The following is a 17,621-nucleotide window of genomic DNA, read 5'->3' as shown; positions in this document are numbered from 1 at the left end:
TCGGTTTATTGTATGTTAGGTTACAGCTTATAAAGAGTAAGAATGGGCAACTCCGGGGGAGGAACTAGTTTCAGTGAAAACCACAAAGCAGGATATTCTCAAGGAAATTCCAAAAAGCAGGAGGAGGGCAGTTCTCAGGTAAGCGGGAGGCAAGTGCTCATATGCATACCTTGCCAAATCTAAACGGTTGGACAAACCTCTACAAAGCTCAAAGCAGCAGCTGCGGTCCAGGGATGGAAACTCACTGTACCATGCAAGGCACAATGTGCATCATAGATTCCAAGCAGGCAGGAGTCAAACGGCCATTCCATGGCTCCACACATTACCCCATCCTTGGTTGGCAGAGACAGGTGGGTCTCTGAGTTTGAGACCAGCCTTGTCTACAGAGCGAGTTTCAGGACAATCAGGGCAGAGAAACTCTGTCTTGAAAAGATAAATAAACAAACAGCTTGCCACTGTCTTCGTGGTTTTGCTGTTTTTGAGAAGCGGGTCTTAGACTGGACACCTGCTACAGGAGAAGAAGGCTTCAAAACCCTGATTCAGCTGCTCCTGCTTCTCAGGTGCTGGGATTACAAGTGTATGCCACCATGCCCCGTGTGCCCTTAGAGGATAGTGGCGGCCTACACCTCCAGGACCAGCACTCCAGAGGCAGAGGCAGGCCGGTCTCTGAGTTTAAGGCTACCCTGGCCTGCATACCATATGCATGCAGAGTGAGACACTGACTCAGAAGCAAAAACATACAATCAAAACCATGTTCTATGACTGGAAGTGTAGCTCACTTGGCAAAGTGCTTGCCAAGCTCAAACAAAGCCCTAGGTTCAGTCCCCAGCACTACATTAACCAGGCATGGTGACACACACCTGTTACCTAAGGACACAAAAAGACAGGAGAGGCCACCTGTCACACAGCAAATTCAAGGCCAGCTGGAGCTTCGTAAGACCTTGTCGAAGAAAAAAAATGGAATGGGGGGTGCCCTGGAGAGATGATTCAGTGACCCCACACCCACAACGGTGGCTCACAACAGCCTGCCACCCCAGCTCCAGGAGGTTGGCATCTCTGGCTTCCGTGGCCACTAACATTCATAGAATACATACACTCACACACACACATTTTTTAAAAGTCTAAATATAAATAAGAAAGAAAATTAGTTTTGGTTGGATGTGCAGCTTGCAGTTCAGTGATGAAGCCCTTACAGGAAAGGTCCTGGGGTAGCTGTTTTAGTCTTGCTTAATTAGAGAAAGGTGGGCTGAGAAAAGGGAGAGAAGGGGGGGAAAGAGAGGGGAGCACCTTGAAAACCCTATTGCTATAAAAGAAAATTGCATGCCCGTGCAAGCCGAGCATGGTGGGGCACACCTTTAATCCTAGCATTTGAGAAGGAGGGGCAGGTGGATCTCTATGAGTTAGAAGCCAACCTGGTCTACATAGTGAGCTCTAGGACAGCCAGAGTCATGTAAAAAGACCCTGTCTCAAAACATAGATAGATAGATTACATAGATACGTACATAGATTTAAAAAAAAAAAAAAAAGCAGAGGTCACTAAGGATCCATACTGAACAAGTCCACGTACATCAAGTACTCAGAACAGTCAGATGAGCAAAGACAGAAAATCAATGATAGGCCCTGGGGTGGGTCCCATGGCAAGCCATTACTAATGGCTTCTCTGAAGCCGTGGGAATGCTCCAGAACTGGCTGTCATGGCGGCTGTACAGCTCTGCCAGGGCCTGGAACACGAGGTATCGCATAGGTAAGCCCAATTTTCCATCTTCTTGCTTTCCGCCTCCCACGGGCTGGAATTACAGGCCCACATTCCATGCTCACTGTTCCTCATTCTCTCAGTGACTGCAACACCACGCGTGATTCGGGACCTGCACTGCTGAGGGCTGTGTGGCTTTTTCCAGTTGGCTGCCTTCTCAAACATACATATTTCCCACGTTTGCGGGCTTCCTTAGGACAAATTCCTGAAAGAAAAGTGCTGTCTCATGATGTCCCAGAGCCACGAGGAATGCATAGTTTATTCAGCCATTCTTCCAGTGGCTTTTTATTAGGACTTTTTTTTTTTTCTGGTTGCTCTTTCAAACAAGCTGATACAAACACCCTGGTAGCCCTCCTTGAGCCCTTGGCTGCCTGTCTGTCAGCAGCTGTGGCCTTCCTCTCCCCAAGAAACATAACAAATTGACCTGACTTTTTAAACTGAATTTTAAAGTATTTTTAATCCTCCCTCCCCCTTCTCTCTCTCTCTCTCTCTCTCTCTCTCTGTGTGTGTGTGTGTTTAAGTGTTGAGGTCAGAAGACAATTTTTGGAAGTCAGTTCTCTTCCTCCCTGGGACTGAGAGATAAAACTCAGTTCATCAGGCTTGGCGGTAGGTACCAGTACTGGCTGAGCCGTCTCAGGCCACTTTCAGCTCGAGGCTGAGGCTCATGCAACCCAGTCTGGCCCCTAAAGCTTCTGATCTTCCTACTCCCCCGCCCCAGTGCAGGCAGACAGAGTTGAGAGATGGCTTAGCAGTTAAGAGCACTGCTGTTTTTAGAGGACCCGGGTTCGGTTCCCAGTACCTATATGGTGGCTTACCATTGGTAACTCCAGCCCTCTCCTGGCCTCTTTGGGTTCCAGGTCCCCACACAGTACACTTACATATATTTGGGAAAGACACCCATACACATAAATACAAATAAATAATTTTTTAAAAGATAATTACTTTTTGCATCTCACACAATGGTGTATACTCATCATCCTAGAATGGAGGCCTGAGGTGACAAAGCAGGGGTATTCTGAGTTCAAGGCTCGCCTGGGCTTCATAACAAGACTTTCAAAATCGGTCGTAGTGGTAGCAGTAACTGTTCTCATATAAGATAATGTTGTAAGTTTATATTGCATGTGTCCTTGTCTCCACCTCCAAAATAAAAGCTGCCCAGGACAACGAGGAAGACTTGCGTTGGTTCTGCTCCCTATAACAGCTCAGGACCGGCCAGAACCTGACACGCTGTCCTCCATTGACAACTGAAACGCGGTTAACTCCGATCCTCCCGCCAAGTACTAAGATTAAAGGTTCGTCTCCACACCATCCTACAGGGCCCCGCCCCCACACACAGATGCTTGGGAAAGGTGTGTAGGGTCTTCAGCTTCTTCTGTGCTTTCTTTAGCACACAAAAAGATCTGCTTGCTGGGTGTGGCGGCGCACGCATTGGGCACGCCTTTAATCCCAGCACTCGGTGTGCACTCAGGTGGATCTTCCTGAGTTCGAGGCCAGCCTGGTCTACAAAGAGAATCCACACTAGCCAGGGCCTGTCCATAACGATGTGGTTGCACCCACCAACTCCTGTGCCCCCTATAACAGGGTAGAACGGTAGTGCCGGGTGCAGCGGCCGTGGACTCAGCAGCACAGCAGCCCTAGACCCGGATCTCGATCCCTAGATTCCCAGGCCCTCCCCGGAGAGGGAAGGATGCAGGAAACTGGCCTGTAGGTTTTTTCCCAGGCCCCCGCCTCACTCTCGCGAACATCTGGTCACAAACATCTGCCCTTCGCCTTTGTCGCATAGCCAGGGCCATCCTCGCACCCATCTGCCGCCGCCCCCGGCGCCCTCCCCATCTGCGCCCTGCCCTGCCCGAGCCGCCGCTGGTTCCCACGGTCCAGCGTGCGCGCGCAGTCCAGGCGCCCATCTGCCGGGCCGGTTGCACTAGCTGGGGATGCTTTCGGGAAGCGCGAGCCCGGAACAAAGCCCCGGTGCAAGCCTCTCCCTGGCCGAGTCCCGCTCAGCCCCAAGTCGCGGCTGGGGTGACGGGGGCCAAGGTCCACATCCAGCTCTGCCTCAGTTCTGAACCCTGACAGCCTGGACCGGGAGACACGAGCCTTGGTTGCAGTTGTTGCTGTTCTTTCGGGGGTAGGGAGCAAACTCAGCTTGTCCTGCGCTGTGTCTCTCTTCCGCTGTTGGGTTTCAGACCCTGCAGGAGATGCTGAGGTGCCTAGTTGCCACACTAAAGGGGACCTGGCCTCCAGATTCTCCCAGCATCCCTCAGTTCCTACCTGTTACCAGGCGTGGCTGGCGTACCCGCCCTTTACCCTGTGAAATCAGTGAACCCACACGTGAGATGCCCCGAGTAAACCTGCCTTTATGTACTCTTAATTTGGCTTGCATTGGCCTATTTGTCGGCAGAGAAAACCTAACACCCACCCTACCCCTAGAGCTTAGGCGTAGGCGAGTACTCGCTCCCTTAGTAGCCTGGGATGATCTTGAACTTCTGATCCTCCTGCCTCTCCCTCCCAAGCACTGGCATTCCAGACATGTACCAGCATGTCTCGGTTATGCAGTGCAGGGGGTCAGGCCCAGGGCCTCTGAGTGTTACCCAAGCACTCGGCCAACTTAGCTGCCCTAGCCAACTCATACTTTTTCTCTCTTTTCCTTTGTTTGTTTGTTTGTTTTTCAAGACAGGGTGTATAGTCCTGGTTGTTCTGGAACTCACTCTATAGACCAGGCTGCCTTGACCTCACAGGGACCCGCCTGCCTCTGCCTCCTGAGTACTGTGATTAAAGGCATCTGACACCAGGTCTGGCCCTTGCCTTTATTTCTTATTACTCCCCCGTCCCCGTCCTTCCCTTTCTTTTTTTTTTTTTTTTTAAAGATTTATTTATTTATTATGTATACAGTATTCTGCCTGAATGTATGTGTGCAAGCCAGAAGAGGGTACCAAATCTCATTGTAGATGGTTGTGAGCCACCATGTGGTTGCCGGGAATTGAACTCAGGACCTCTGGAAGAGCAACTAGTGCTCTTAACCTCTGAGCCATCTCTCCAGCCCTTTCCTTCCCTTTCTTTTTCTTTCTTTCTTTCTTTCTTTCTTTCTTTCTTTCTTTCTTTCTTTCTTTCTTTCTCCATGCTTCTTTCTTCTTTCTTTCTTTCTCCATGCTTCTTTCTTTCTTTAGTGGTTGTCAGCCTTCCTATTGCTGGACCCTTTAATACAGATTTTTTCATGTTGTGGTGCTCCTAACCATGAAATCATTTTTGTTGCTCCATCATAACTGTAGTTTTGCTAGTGTTGTGAACTGTAATGTAAATAGCTGTTTTCCGATGGTCTAAAGTGACCCCTGTGAAAGGGTCCTTTGACCTTCAAAGGGGTCACAACCCACAGGTTGAGAGCTACTGCTTTAGATTTTGCTGCACATAGATATATTGGCATTGCTCACAAGGTTTTTGTTTGTTTGGTTGATTGGTTGGGTGGGTGGGTGGGTAGATGGCAAAACAAGGTTTTTCTGTGTAGCCCTCCCTAGCTGTCCTGGAACTCGCTCTGTAGACCAGGCTGGCCTCAAACTCACAGAAATCCATCTGCCTCTGCCTCCGGAGTGCTGGGATTAAAGGCAGGGGCCACCAGGGCTGCTCGTAAGGTTTTTGTGTGTTTGTTTATTCTATCATTCTGCGTTTGCCCTTAGCAAGAGTCTGTCATGCATCTAGAGTGCTGTCCTCCCTCCATCTCACCGAGATGAAATGTCGCACAGTTGGCCATTGTCACCTTATTTCTGTCCTGTGGAGGACAAGGAGCTTTCTTTTCGAGGCTGCTGAGCAAGCCCTGCGGGCTCCAGCCCACATCTGCAGCGGTTTGTGTGCAAGACTCCTTGGGTTTGTCCGTGGGAGTGAGAGAGAGCAAACCTCTGGGTCACAGGGCGGCCGTTTGAATGTTCACTTTTACTCCTCGTTGCCACACAGAGCTGGGAGTGATCCTACCAGTTTCCACACCCACCCGCAGAGGACCAGAAAGGTCTTCTCCCATGCCATCACCAGCATTTTAAATTACCTGACTTGAAAGGGCTTTGTGATGTGACCATGGTCTCCTGCAGGCATTTCAGGTCGGCAGATGTTAGAGCTAGAGACATCTGCCTCAGGGAGACAGTAGCCTCCTCTGACAGGAAGACCTTTGACTTCTCCAACTGTCTTCAGTGGGCCGTCTCCCATAGTTCTCTGTGTCCCCATCACAGTCCTGGGAAGGTGGAAGATGATGGCCTCATTACAGTCTGTCTCTCCCCCTAGACTGAGTTCCCTAGGCAGGCACCAGAGTCTCAGGGCTACTAAACCATCTGTGAAAGGCACATGGCTGCTACGGATGGTGTTTTTGCTGAAGACTCCCCTACCCAGAATAGAGAGCTTTCACTATTCTACAAAGTGTGCCCTTGGGGTGACAATGGCCAGCATCAGATAGCATCTGTGTGACCCAAGCAAAGTGTTCCCATTTGGTCAGTCCCAACTGAAATAACGGGGTTGCCTAAAGTTATGAGGCCAAGACTTTCCCCGTGGTGCAAGTGTGAGCCACTGAGTTCCTATGGAATAAGGGGCCATGGCAGAGCCTCTAAGAGTGACAGTTATGGGAATGATTAAAAAGCAGTGTCTGCCGAAGGCTGACTTTGCTGGACTCTGTTCCAAGCTGATCGACTAGCTGAATGAACTCATCCTCACAGAGGTGGGAGCATTGCAGTCCTCAGTCTTACAGATAAAGACACAGAGACATGAAGAAATGAAGTGGCTCAGTCCTGTGGCTTGTGAGAAGTGGAACCAAACCCGGGGCCTCTGAGACACCCAGAAAAAGGTTTTCATCCTTGAGTGTTCCTGGATGACCTTTTTAATGGCATTTTGTTTGTTCTGGTTTTTAGCTTGTTTGATTGTAGTGGCAGTGATTGAGACAAGCTCTCCCATGTTGCCCAGGCTGCCTGGAACTCACTAGGTAGCCCAGGCTAGCCTTGAGCTAAAGGTAACCAACCCTCTTGACTCAGCGTCCCAAATGGCTAGGATTACAGGTGTGAGCCATCACGTCCAGCTTCCTGGATGTCTTAACTTGCTTTCAACCAGCACACCACTGCTTTGGCCTCAGCAAAATGATAATGATACTTAAAAAAAAAAAAAAAAAAAAAGTCGGAAAAGCAATGCGGTGAGTCACACAGGGTGTCTAAACCCAGCTGTCCTTCCTTGGGGCCTGAGATGAGGGAGCAGCTCATCTCGGGAGGTGACAGGGTACTCAGGGCTGGGTGGAGCAAGACAGGAAGGGGGTGCTGAGGCTTTGGAGGATGGGTAGGGCGCTGGGTGGGGTCCTATGAGCGCCTCAGCCTCAGCTGCTCTCCTGGTTCCAGGCCCTGGAGCAGTAGGAGGCGGAACCCAGGTGTGCGGGAGTTAGGTGAGTCAAAGGAAGGCCAGGTCATGTGCCAGGAAGGGAGCATGCTGCTTCCAGGATGGGATCTCTAGAGTCTCCTGTCAGTCCCCAGTGGGTGCGTGCAAAACCCAGCGAGGTCCCACCCAGAGGTCTCTTGTGCAATCTCCTTGTCCCTCCCTACCACCTCTGCTGGGTTTTGCTTAGGCTGTGGCCTACCAGCCTCGGAGCGTGACAGGCTAACTCCTACACCTCAGTCCTGGGTGAGGGCTAGGCCTATGTGCGTGGGTATGGGACTCCTGAGGTCTGAATAGGTATGGCTGTGCGTCTGTAGCCTTCTGAAATGTACATTCCTGTTGAGGGCCAAGGGGCCTCATACAACTAAGAACACACAGGGCTGGGCGGCCGGATGGGGGTCACTCGTGCCTGTTTCGGTTTTAAACTCCTTAGAATCTATCGGTCTACCCTTTCTTTTTTTGTTTCTCTGTTGTCTTGAGACAGGGTCTCCATAGGTAGTCTAGGCTGGCCTTGAACCTGCAATCCTCTTGCTTCTGCCTCCCAAATAATTGGGATCCTAGTTGCATGTTAGCACCCAGGCCAACATGGGCCTTCATCCTGGCAGGGGTTAACAGTGGCTGAGCAACAGCACTGTGATGGATGCCTAGAAGAGGAGTTGTCATAGCAACGGGCCTTGGTGTACCTGAGAGGTGTTTTGTTTTGTTGTTTTAATGTTTTCATTTCTGCTCTGGCTTTTTTTTTTTTTTTTTTCGTGAGACAGGATCTCAATTTGCACGTAGTCCCAGTTGACCAGGGACTTATAGGCCTCCAATTCTCAATGATGTTTCAGAAACCTCCCCCACACTGGGAAGTGAAGGCTGTGCTTGGTGTGTGTGTGTGTGTGTGTGTGTGTGTGTGTGTGTGTGTGCGTGTGGTTTCAGGGCTAGGGCTGTGCCCTGCCCCAGGCCACACTACGGCCCGTAAATAGTGCCTCAGTTTGAACAGTGCTGCACAGTTGGTAGTATGCATTGTGCTGGAGGTGGTTCCAGTGTGGGAGAGGAGGGGTGCGTGCATCTGTGTGGCTGTGTGTGTGAGTGTGCTGCTGTTGTGCTGGCTGTGTCTGTTGCACACTCATGTGGTGCTGGATCTGTGCACCCATGTTCTGCTCTGTGGGTGTGTGTGGCGGTGAGGCGCCTTAAGGTCTGGTGGCTTGAGATGGGAGCTCCCTGGCTCTGCCCTTTCTCCTGGCTGCTGGAAACACTGCAGGGGATGGGCAGTGGTCCTTTGTCCAATCACAGGAAAGCCCCACCCCTTCATCTGCAGGGACCCCTTCATCTCCAGGGTCCAGGAGGGCTCAGACTAGGCTCCAAGCTCCCTCCCGTTGTTCCAGGGCCTCTTTGGAAAACTGGGTGGAAGGCAAAAGGTGGGTCTAGGCCATCACACTCTCTAGAACCACCAGAAACACAGCCTGAAACCTTTAGGGTGAGGCTGGCTGCGGACCCATTGTGCAAATGGAGAAGTTGAGTTAAGAGCAGAAATGGATGATTCCAGAGTGCTCACAGCCTTCACACTCCTCATGTAACCCCCCCCCCCCCCGCCTGCTGCTGGATTTGGGGCCTAGTTGATGAGACCCCAGAAAAGATACAAAACTGTCTGTTCTGGCTTCCCTTTCAGAGTCCTTCTTGTGGGCTTAACATTAACCCTAACTCCGGGTTAAGTTCAACTTCTAAATTTTATCTTGTTATTGTATTATTTATTTAGTATGCATGTGGTGACATGGAGGGGTCATGCCATAGCACTCATGTGGAGAGGTGGTTCTCTCCCTCTATCGTGTGGGAAGGTTGTCAGGCTTGGCCCCAAATGCTTTTCCCACTGAGCCAAATTCAATTTTTGTCCTCATTTGCAAACTGATGACCTAGAGGAACAATTCATTATTTAACTGAGATTATCTAAGAATTATTCAGCTGAAATTATTATGCTATGTGACTTTGAGCAGATTGTTCACCTTTTCTGACCTTCTTCAGTGACCAAAGGAGCCATTAACCCTGCTCCCAACCCCTCTTGATAAGGTCGCTCTGTGCAGCCTGGGCTGGCCTCAGACTTTCAGTTCTCCAGCTGCCCCTACCTGATTACTGGGATTACAGGTTCAGCATGCCCTGTAAATCCTTCCTGCTTTCCAGAGCTCACATACCCATAGGGTGAGGATGGGAATAGAATGTGGATAATAGAACCCAGGACAGAGATCGCTTTAGATAGTAAAAGAAAATAGCCAAGGGTGTTCTGAGGTCTCCTGTGAGGAGGGGACCTTTGACCTGGGACCTCAGGGTGACAAACTTGCAGAGATCTGGCTGGTGAGTGCTCCAGGGTGGAGCACATTCAGGGCAAGGGCCTGGAGGCTGGATGGAGCCGGTTAGAGGAAGTCAAGGGGCCTGAGTGCAGAATGAGAGGACAGGACGTGGGGTGGGGGTGGGGGTAAATGAAGAGGAGTTTGGGTTCTGGTCTCAGTGAGATGGGCACAGATACAGTGTTGGCTGGGCCAGAGTCCTGGGGTGGAACGGGGGACTATGTAGTCTCTGGTTACAAGCAGGGGTGGGGACAGCCAGAGCCCAAGGTCTTTCCCCAAAGCTCCCTCAGTCCCAGCCCAGAGGCGCCGGCCTGGCTGCTGGAAGACTTCACTGTGGGCACATCTGGGGAGCAGCTGCAGGGCTAGGGCCAGAGGAGGTCACGTGGCACCCAACAGGCCTGCCCTAGAGCGTACAGAGCCAAGACTCTGGGAAAGGGCAGTTGAGGAGTATCTGGAAGTGCACGTGTCCACGGAGACACACTGTGCAGTGTGGCCTTCTGGGCAAAGTCTCCCCGCCCCCACACGGGGAGGCAATGCCACCTCCACCCTGTGATCTGAAGCCAGGCCCTCCGCAGAGCGCACGAAGGGACTGCTCACTCCAGGGGCTGTGGATTTCTCACTCAGGGACTACCCCCTGTGCCTCTGCTGTATGGCAGGCCCTGCAAAGGACCCTGAGCTACAGCGCTGGATGGAGCCGCTGAATCCTTGCTTTCTGGAGCTCAGCCTTAGGCTAATGCTTAGAAGGATGCCTGATACGAGGGAGCACTAAGTTGAACTACTTGCATGACAGGACCTGTGATAGAAATCATCCTGAAGAAGCGTTCCCTAGCCGCTGTGACGGCCGGCACACCTACATCCCTACCTAATGGGGCCCTGCATTCATTCAGTACATTTCCCTGTGCCTCTCTACGGAGCACAAAGAGGATGAGTTTTCATCTTGATTGTCAACTGGATTTAGGAATGCTTAAGAGACACAGCTCTGGGCATGTCCGGTGAGACCTATTTCAAAAAGCTTGAGCCAAAGGAGCCCCAGGGTCCCAGACTGAATAAAAACAGGGAAGTGAGAGATGGAGCTATGCTTCAGAGACACCATGTGTCTTTGGGTACAATGTTATCAGCCGCCTTTCATGCTGCTGTGCATTTCCCACCCTGACGGATGCTCTGACCAGTTCTTCCCTGGGTTGTTTTGTCAGGTACTCTATCACAGCCGAGAGAGAAGTAACTAAAGGAATAACTCACCCCAGCCAGGAAGCTTCAGCCGCATCAGTCACAGAAACACACCTAAAGGCCACAAGCCACGCTGATAGTCTCTGTAGTGACGGTCCTCTGCAGTCCCAGCTACTCCAAAAGGATGGCTTGCGCCCAGAAGGTTGAGACCAACCAGATCACACCTCAGAAAAAATAAAAAAAAGGCTCTGAGATTAAGAGCACTGGCGTCTTGCTCTTCCAGAAGGTCAGGGTTCAACTCCCAGCCCCTATATGGTGGCTCACAACTGTCTGTAACTCCAGTTCCAGAGAATCTGACACCCTCTTCTGGCTTCAGTGGGCACGGGCACCACCTGGTACACAGACATGCATGCAGGCAAAAACATTCATACATATAAAACAGAAGAGGGCCGGGAGACGGCTCAGCTGGTTAGAGAGCTCCCCTGGCACACAAAGCTCTGATCCCTGACACGCAGAGCAGGCATGGTGGTGCCATCTCTAATCCCAGAGGTCAGGAAGGTCAGAGGTGAAGGCTGCACGGTTAAGTGGAGTCCAGCCTGGGCAAGTGAGACCCTGCCTTGTGGAGGGAAAGAACAGAAGAGGGAGGACCCTCTTGTTCTAGGGCATCTACTGAGGTGAGTTGATTTTGTGGTCCCGCTGGGAGAGTAATGGCAAGCACTGGACGGGATGTCAGTGTGTACATCGAAACGCCGTGCACACAACAGATCCTCCATGACAGAGTTTATTTGGGGAAAGGGAAGCAGAAGAGAGTTTGGGCCTGAGTGAGCCATGAGGGTCAAAAGAGAGAGAAAGACCACAAAGAGACAGAGATGGGGGAGGGGCACCCCAACAGAGAAAAGGGAGAGAGCAGAGAGGAGAGAGAGAGGTAAGAGGCAGGGGTCCTTTTATCCTGGACCCCCGTGGTGACGACCAATGATGACATCACAGGTGGCTAAGCAATTTAGGAGTGGGCTAGTGCATCAACTTGTGAACTAACACAGGACAGGTGTTAAGGCCTTTCCAGGGGCCTGAGAGAGAGTGTAGCAGGTAGGAGCAGCTGACCTGCAATCCTGCCAGTTTGATTCTATCCCCGGAAGCTGCAGGGGAAGAAGACGGAGGAGGAAGAAAAGAACAACTCCTGGAAGCTGTCCTCTGACCACCCCATGAACAAGGCACGCGCACACCTGCACTTACACACTCGCACGTACTTCAGTCTTAATTGTCCCTTCAATTCTGTTTCCCCTAGTGAGGCCTTCACCTCACCTCAGCAAGCAGGAACTAAGCCTGTGAGGGGAACAGGGGGACCTCTACACGAAGGGGTCTGAAAGCTGCCCCACCCCATCTTCCTTTCTCTCTGTTCACATTGAGATGGCACCCAGGCACTGTGACACAGTAAATACCAGCTGCGTGGCTAAAGTGACACCCGAAGCCCTACATATGCTTTTGTTCAAAAACACGTTCAGAGCCAGGCATGGCGGTACACGCCTTTAATCGCAACATTCCAGCCTCTTCCCAGTGTGAGGCCAGCCTGCTTCCAGAGTTCCAGGCCAGTCAGGGCTACTTAGTGAGAGACCCTGTCTCAAAAACACACACACGCACGCCCAGCCTGGTGCGCTGGCTCACGCTGCAGTCCCGGCACTGGAGCAGATGCCGAGGCAAGGGTCAGGAGTTCATGGCTAAACTTTGGCTACATGGTGTGTTTTGGGGACCAGCATGGGCTACATGAGGCTGTCAGAAGAAGAGGAGGAGCAGGAGGAGGAAAAGGTGGAGGGAAAGACTAGAAGGAGGAAGAGGAAAAGAACAGAAGGAAGAAAAAGAGCTGTACAGTGGTGCATGCCTGTAGTCCCAGCACCCAGGGAGGCAGAGGCAGGCGGATCGCTGTGAGTTCGAGGCCAGCCTGGTCTACAAAAGTGAGTCCAGGACTGCCAAGGCTACACGGAGAAATCCTGGCTCAAAAAACAACAACAAAGGAAGAAAAAGATGTTGTGGGTCTTGTCATCTTACACCTTCTCACGGTGGCTGTCAGTCCTTATTAGTTACATAGCTTTTCTCCTCCCCCTTTGGTGGTACTGGGAATTGAATCGAGGTCCTTGTGCATTTTTGTGCATGCTAGACAAGCATTCCGCCACCGAGTTACATCTCTAGCCTTTTATTTACACTCACACACACACCCTGGGACTGGGCTGGACCTCACTATGTAGTTGAAATTGCCCTCCCACCTGAAATGAACTTTCTGCCTCTGCCTCTGCCTCTGCCTCTGCCTCTGGGTGTTTGGGATTATAGGTGTCCATCATCAGGCTTGAGCTTTTAACAATGTTTAGATTTTTAGCCGGAAATGGTGGTACATGCCTTTAATCACAGCACTTGGGAGGCAGAGTGGATCTCTGTGAGTTCAAAGCCAGCCCAGCCTATCTAGTGAGCCATATCAAAAACAAACAAGCAAAGTGTTTTTCATGTATGCCTTTTCTTTTCCCAAAATTTAAAATTTGAGACAGGATCTTCCTCAATTGCTCCGACCAAACTTGAACTCACTATCTAGCTGAGACAGGCTTCAAACTTGCAATCTGTCTCCCTTAGCTCTCAAATGCTAGGATTACAAGGCTGGGCCATGTGGGCTGTGAGGCCGGTCAGTGTAGGCGTCTCTAGAACTGACTGCAGCCAGTAGTTTCTGCAGCAACCAGCAATTAGTTATTAGTAATTAATTAACATTCCAGTTTCCTGCTCTGGCTTCCCAGTGCTTTTCCAACCCTTTAAGCAAGTCTCTCTTACTTTTAATTACTTATTTAACTTTATGTTTTTATTTATTTTGTGTATAGGAGGAGGTGTCATGTGCAGGCATGTGGAAGTGAGAGGAAGGACAACTTTCGGGGGCTCAGTTCTCTCCATTACCATGTGGCTTCTCAGGATTGAACTCCTGCTATCAGGCTTGGCTGCAGGTGCCTTTACTTGGTGAGCCATATCACCCACCCCCAAGCAATTCTTCTGAGCAGTGCACAGTTCAAACCTATTGTGATATGATTGGTAGCAGTCGGCAAATACTGGAATATGAAAGGGGTTGTGGAGGAGCTCAGCTCGTTACCAACACGGTGCTTTTTCTTTTTTAAAACAGGCCGACCTTCAATTCCTAATCCTTCAGATCCTCCTGCCTCATCCTTTGGGGAACTCTAGAATTACAGCTGTGACAGCCTCTCCTTTGAGGCTGGGTTCACTAGAAAGTTCTCCTGGTTTCCTGAGGTGCAGGCATTGGGCTGTGCATTGTTCCACCAAGTATCTGTATGAATTCTTTGCTGTGAGGAGGGGACCATGATGTCACCTCTTCTAAGGAGCATTAGTATTTTACTCCTGATTCTCAGGGTAGTCTGGAGAGACAAGTTAGGGCCTCCAGTTCCTGTTTCTGGTTGTCTTGGGCTCTGGAGTGAGTCTTTGGGAGGCAGAGTGAGGGTGTTGCTGGCCTTGAGGATGTGTGATTTAGGATAATAAACTGTTGGTTGGTTGGTTTTTCGAGATAGGGTTTCTCTGTGCGACAGCCTTGGCTGTTCCGGAACTCTATTTGTAGACCACTCAGGCCTCAAACTCACAGAGATCCACCTGCCTCTGCGTCCTGAATGCTGGGGCTAAAGACAATGCACCACCACCATATTTAGGATATAGTCTTGATCCTCCTGCCCCTACCTTCTGAGAGCCGGGATTGCAGGTATGTGCCCCACGCCAGGTTTTATGCCATGCTGGGGACAGAATCCAGGGCTTCCCCCCTGCTAAGCAAGCTACCCAGTGAGCTATCCCCAGAGTGACACTGTGCCCTTGATATAACAATGCTTCCGGGACAAAGGCTAAGGATCCTGGGAGGTCTTAGGCCCCCCGGGGTTTTTGTTTGTTTGTTTGTTTTTAATAAACTAACCAGGTCCATCTTTAGAGTTGTGAAGAGAACAATAGATGGAGGCAAGCAAACTTCACGCAGTTCTGGCTCTGAAAGAAGAGAGCCACGAATGGTCGGTCGTGGCTATTACAGAAAGCAGGCAGCGCGCAGAGAAGAGCTCATAGACAGCAGAGAAGCAACTAACTACGCCGCAATTGTTCAGTCTGGTTCAGGTCTCAGCCTCCGCCCTCCACGTAAAAGACGTTCTTGGTATCACTCCCCGACCGAGGTCCCGGTCCCAGGACTTTACCGTTCATTTTCTGGAAATTGAGTCAGCCTCGGAGTCCAGGATAAAAGAGCCTTAAAATCTGTCTCAGAACTCGATGAGGCCGGGCACACCTGAAATCTCAGTGTAGGAATTCAGTTCGGATAGGGAGGGGCCTCGGTCGTGAGGGGTTTGGGGTGGCAGGGTGTGAGAAAACCTCCCAAACCGCCCGAGCTGTGGGGCTGGGTGGGGGAGAGTCGGCAGGTGTGGGGCGGGGAGGTAAGTTGACCCTTGGTCAGCAACCGCGCCCACGAGAAAAGCATTCCCAGGCTTTCCGCCCTGGGTCTGCAGGTGACGGGCGCAGGGGCGGGGGGGGGGGGGCTGACGGGGGAGAGCGGAGAATGCTCCAGCCCAGTTTGCCGTCTCCATGGCGACCGCCCGCGCGGCGCCAGCCTGACAGCCCGTCCGGGTTTTATGAATGGGTGACGTCACGGGCCTGGCGTCTAACGGTCTGAGCCGCTTGTTCAGACGCTGACACAGACCAGCCCGAGAGAGGAAAGGGAGGGGGCGGTCTCCGCAGCTGCTGCGCCGTGGGAGGGAGAGCTTGCTCGGAGGCCTTCAAGAAAAAAAATAAATAAATAAAATTCTAGCAAAGAGAAGAAAATTAAAAAAAAAAAAAGAAAGAAAAGAAAATCACCAGCTGCTGCTGATTTGGAAACTTTCTGCAGGAGGCTGCAAACCCAGGGTAGAGTTGGGAGCGGTAGTGCCCCCCACCCACCCCAGGTCAACGGACCTAGGTCCTAGTCCTAGCAACAGTACAATTCATTTTCTGGAAGTTGAGTCAGGCCCGGAGTTCGGAGTCAAAGAGGGCGCGCGTTAAAGGTCGGGCCCCGCACGCTGGGGCAGGCCACCCCTGTGATCTCAGCACCTGGGAGCCAGAGCAGGGAGCATCTTCCGCTACACGGCAAGTTCCGAGTCCAGCCTGGGTTACACGAGACTCACTCTAGAACAACAGCGGCGGCGACCACAAACCCTCAAAAGTAGATAAACATAAAAGTCGGCTTTGGTCAGCAGAGCTCGCAGCCCAATCTTCCGACAGCACGCGGGGATCCTGGGCTAGTCCCGAGCCGCTGGCCCACCCAGAGCCTGCCACCTCTCCGTTCCTGTTTATCTGCGAGATGGACCTGGAGACCTGAGAAAGAGACAGCGAGAGGCTGATCCCCGGGGCCTTTTGGTTATCGGCAAAGCTGGCTTGGGCTCTTTGCTTCCTTAAGGGAGCCCTGGCCGCTCTGCCGAGGTCCTCCCACCCTCTCCATCAGCCCGGGGGTGCGTGCGCCGGGAGACCCGGAGGTGGCGGGCGAGGGCGCGCCCGGCCACGCCCCCCGCGGCCCATTGGCTGCTTTTGAACGGCCTGGACCCGCCCCTATAAAAGCCGGCTCGGGCGCGCAGCGCTCTCATTGTACCAGCGTCTTCCAGCTCCTCGCTGCCTCCCTCCGCTGCCCTCGCAGGCTCCGCCGCTCCGCCCGTCCTCAGGATCATGAAGGTCGCCAGCAGCAGCGCCTCGGCCGCCGCGGGCCCCAGCTGCTCGCTGAAGGCGGGCAGGGCCGCGGGGGGCGCGGGCGAGGTGGTGCTGGGTCTGTCCGAGCAGAGCGTGGCCATCTCGCGCTGCGCCGGGACGCGCCTGCCCGCCTTGCTGGACGAGCAGCAGGTGAACGTCCTGCTCTACGACATGAACGGCTGCTACTCACGCCTCAAGGAGCTGGTGCCCACCCTGCCTCAGAACCGCAAGGTGAGCAAGGTGGAGATCCTGCAGCACGTCATTGACTACATCAGGGACCTGCAGCTGGAGCTGAACTCGGAGTCCGAAGTCGGGACCGCCGGAGGCCGGGGGATGCCCGTCCGGGCCCCGCTCAGCACCCTGAACGGCGAGATCAGCGCCTTGACGGCCGAGGTGAGGTCCCGATCAGAGCGTTATATGCTCCTGTGGGAAACTGGCCACGGGAGGTGGTGTGTGTGTGACAGTGCCCGCCTTACTTTTGGGGTGCATAGCTGTTTAGGGGAGCCTAGTAGGAAAAAGCTTGCGCCTCCACCGTGTCCCCTGGAGTGCGCCTCTCCCTCCCCTCCTCGTCCCTTCCAGCGTCTCATCCCTTATCTCGCTCTGGTGTCCACAGGCGGCATGTGTTCCAGCCGACGATCGCATCTTGTGTCGCTGAGGCGGCGTGAGGGACCAGATGGACTTCAACCCTTCAGGAGTCAAAAGGAATAAATGTTCTCCGGGGAGCCCGGGAAGAGACACCGCGGAGGCCACCGGACTCTTGGCGGATCTGGCTAGAGGGCGGACCAGCAGAGGCTCACCTCTCCACCTTTCGGCTCCCAGAGACTGTGGGGAGGGGGTTAACCAACCCCGTGTGTTTTCTATTTTTTGAAAAGCAGACATTTTTTTAAAAAAATGGTCACATTTCGTGCTTCTCAGATTTCTGAGGAAATGTTTTGTATTGTATATTACAATGATCACTGGGTGAGAATATTGTTTTACAATAGTTCTATGGGGATGGGGTTTTTGTTGTTATTAAACAAATACTTTAGATAACCTTGCAGTGACTTCTTGGATGGATGGGGGGAGGGGAGTCGTGGGGCAGGAGTGACCTCTGACCCTTTTCACAGCTGGTGTTGAGAATTGGAGGGCCACATCTGGACTGTCATTCTTACCGACCTGAATGTTTCCGGTGTCTTTAATATCTACTCTTTCCCTCATCTCTGGCCATTTCCCTGTTCCCTAGTGTCATAAAATTAAAGCCTAGACCTCTTGTAGGGCTTTCTCTCAAAGTG

General features: G+C 52.1%; 1 protein-coding gene and 1 long non-coding RNA gene across 2 annotated transcripts; one reads left to right on the top strand and one right to left on the bottom strand.

Annotated features, from left to right (window-relative positions):
- Positions 1 to 15,033, bottom strand: LOC132653768 (uncharacterized). Its single transcript, XR_009591630.1, has 4 exons — positions 14,838 to 15,033; positions 10,705 to 10,856; positions 5,784 to 5,966; positions 1 to 1,958 (listed from the first exon to the last, which is right to left on the bottom strand). It is a non-coding gene; the product is annotated as an uncharacterized LOC132653768 (long non-coding RNA).
- A 1,204-nt stretch (positions 15,034 to 16,237) lies between these two features.
- Id1 (inhibitor of DNA binding 1) lies at positions 16,238 to 17,382 on the top strand. The gene is made up of 2 exons (XM_021663238.2): positions 16,238 to 16,743; positions 16,964 to 17,382. Exons 1-2 carry the CDS (start codon positions 16,330 to 16,332, stop codon positions 17,003 to 17,005), a joined length of 456 nt encoding a protein of 151 aa, XP_021518913.1. The 5' UTR covers positions 16,238 to 16,329; the 3' UTR covers positions 17,006 to 17,382.
- The last annotated feature ends 239 nt before the right edge of the window (positions 17,383 to 17,621 follow it).

The sequence above is a fragment of the Meriones unguiculatus genome, chromosome 4 (genome assembly GCF_030254825.1).
Source record: "Meriones unguiculatus strain TT.TT164.6M chromosome 4, Bangor_MerUng_6.1, whole genome shotgun sequence".
NCBI lineage: Eukaryota > Metazoa > Chordata > Mammalia > Rodentia > Muridae > Meriones > Meriones unguiculatus.
This window is presented reverse-complemented; position numbering and strand designations above follow the sequence as displayed.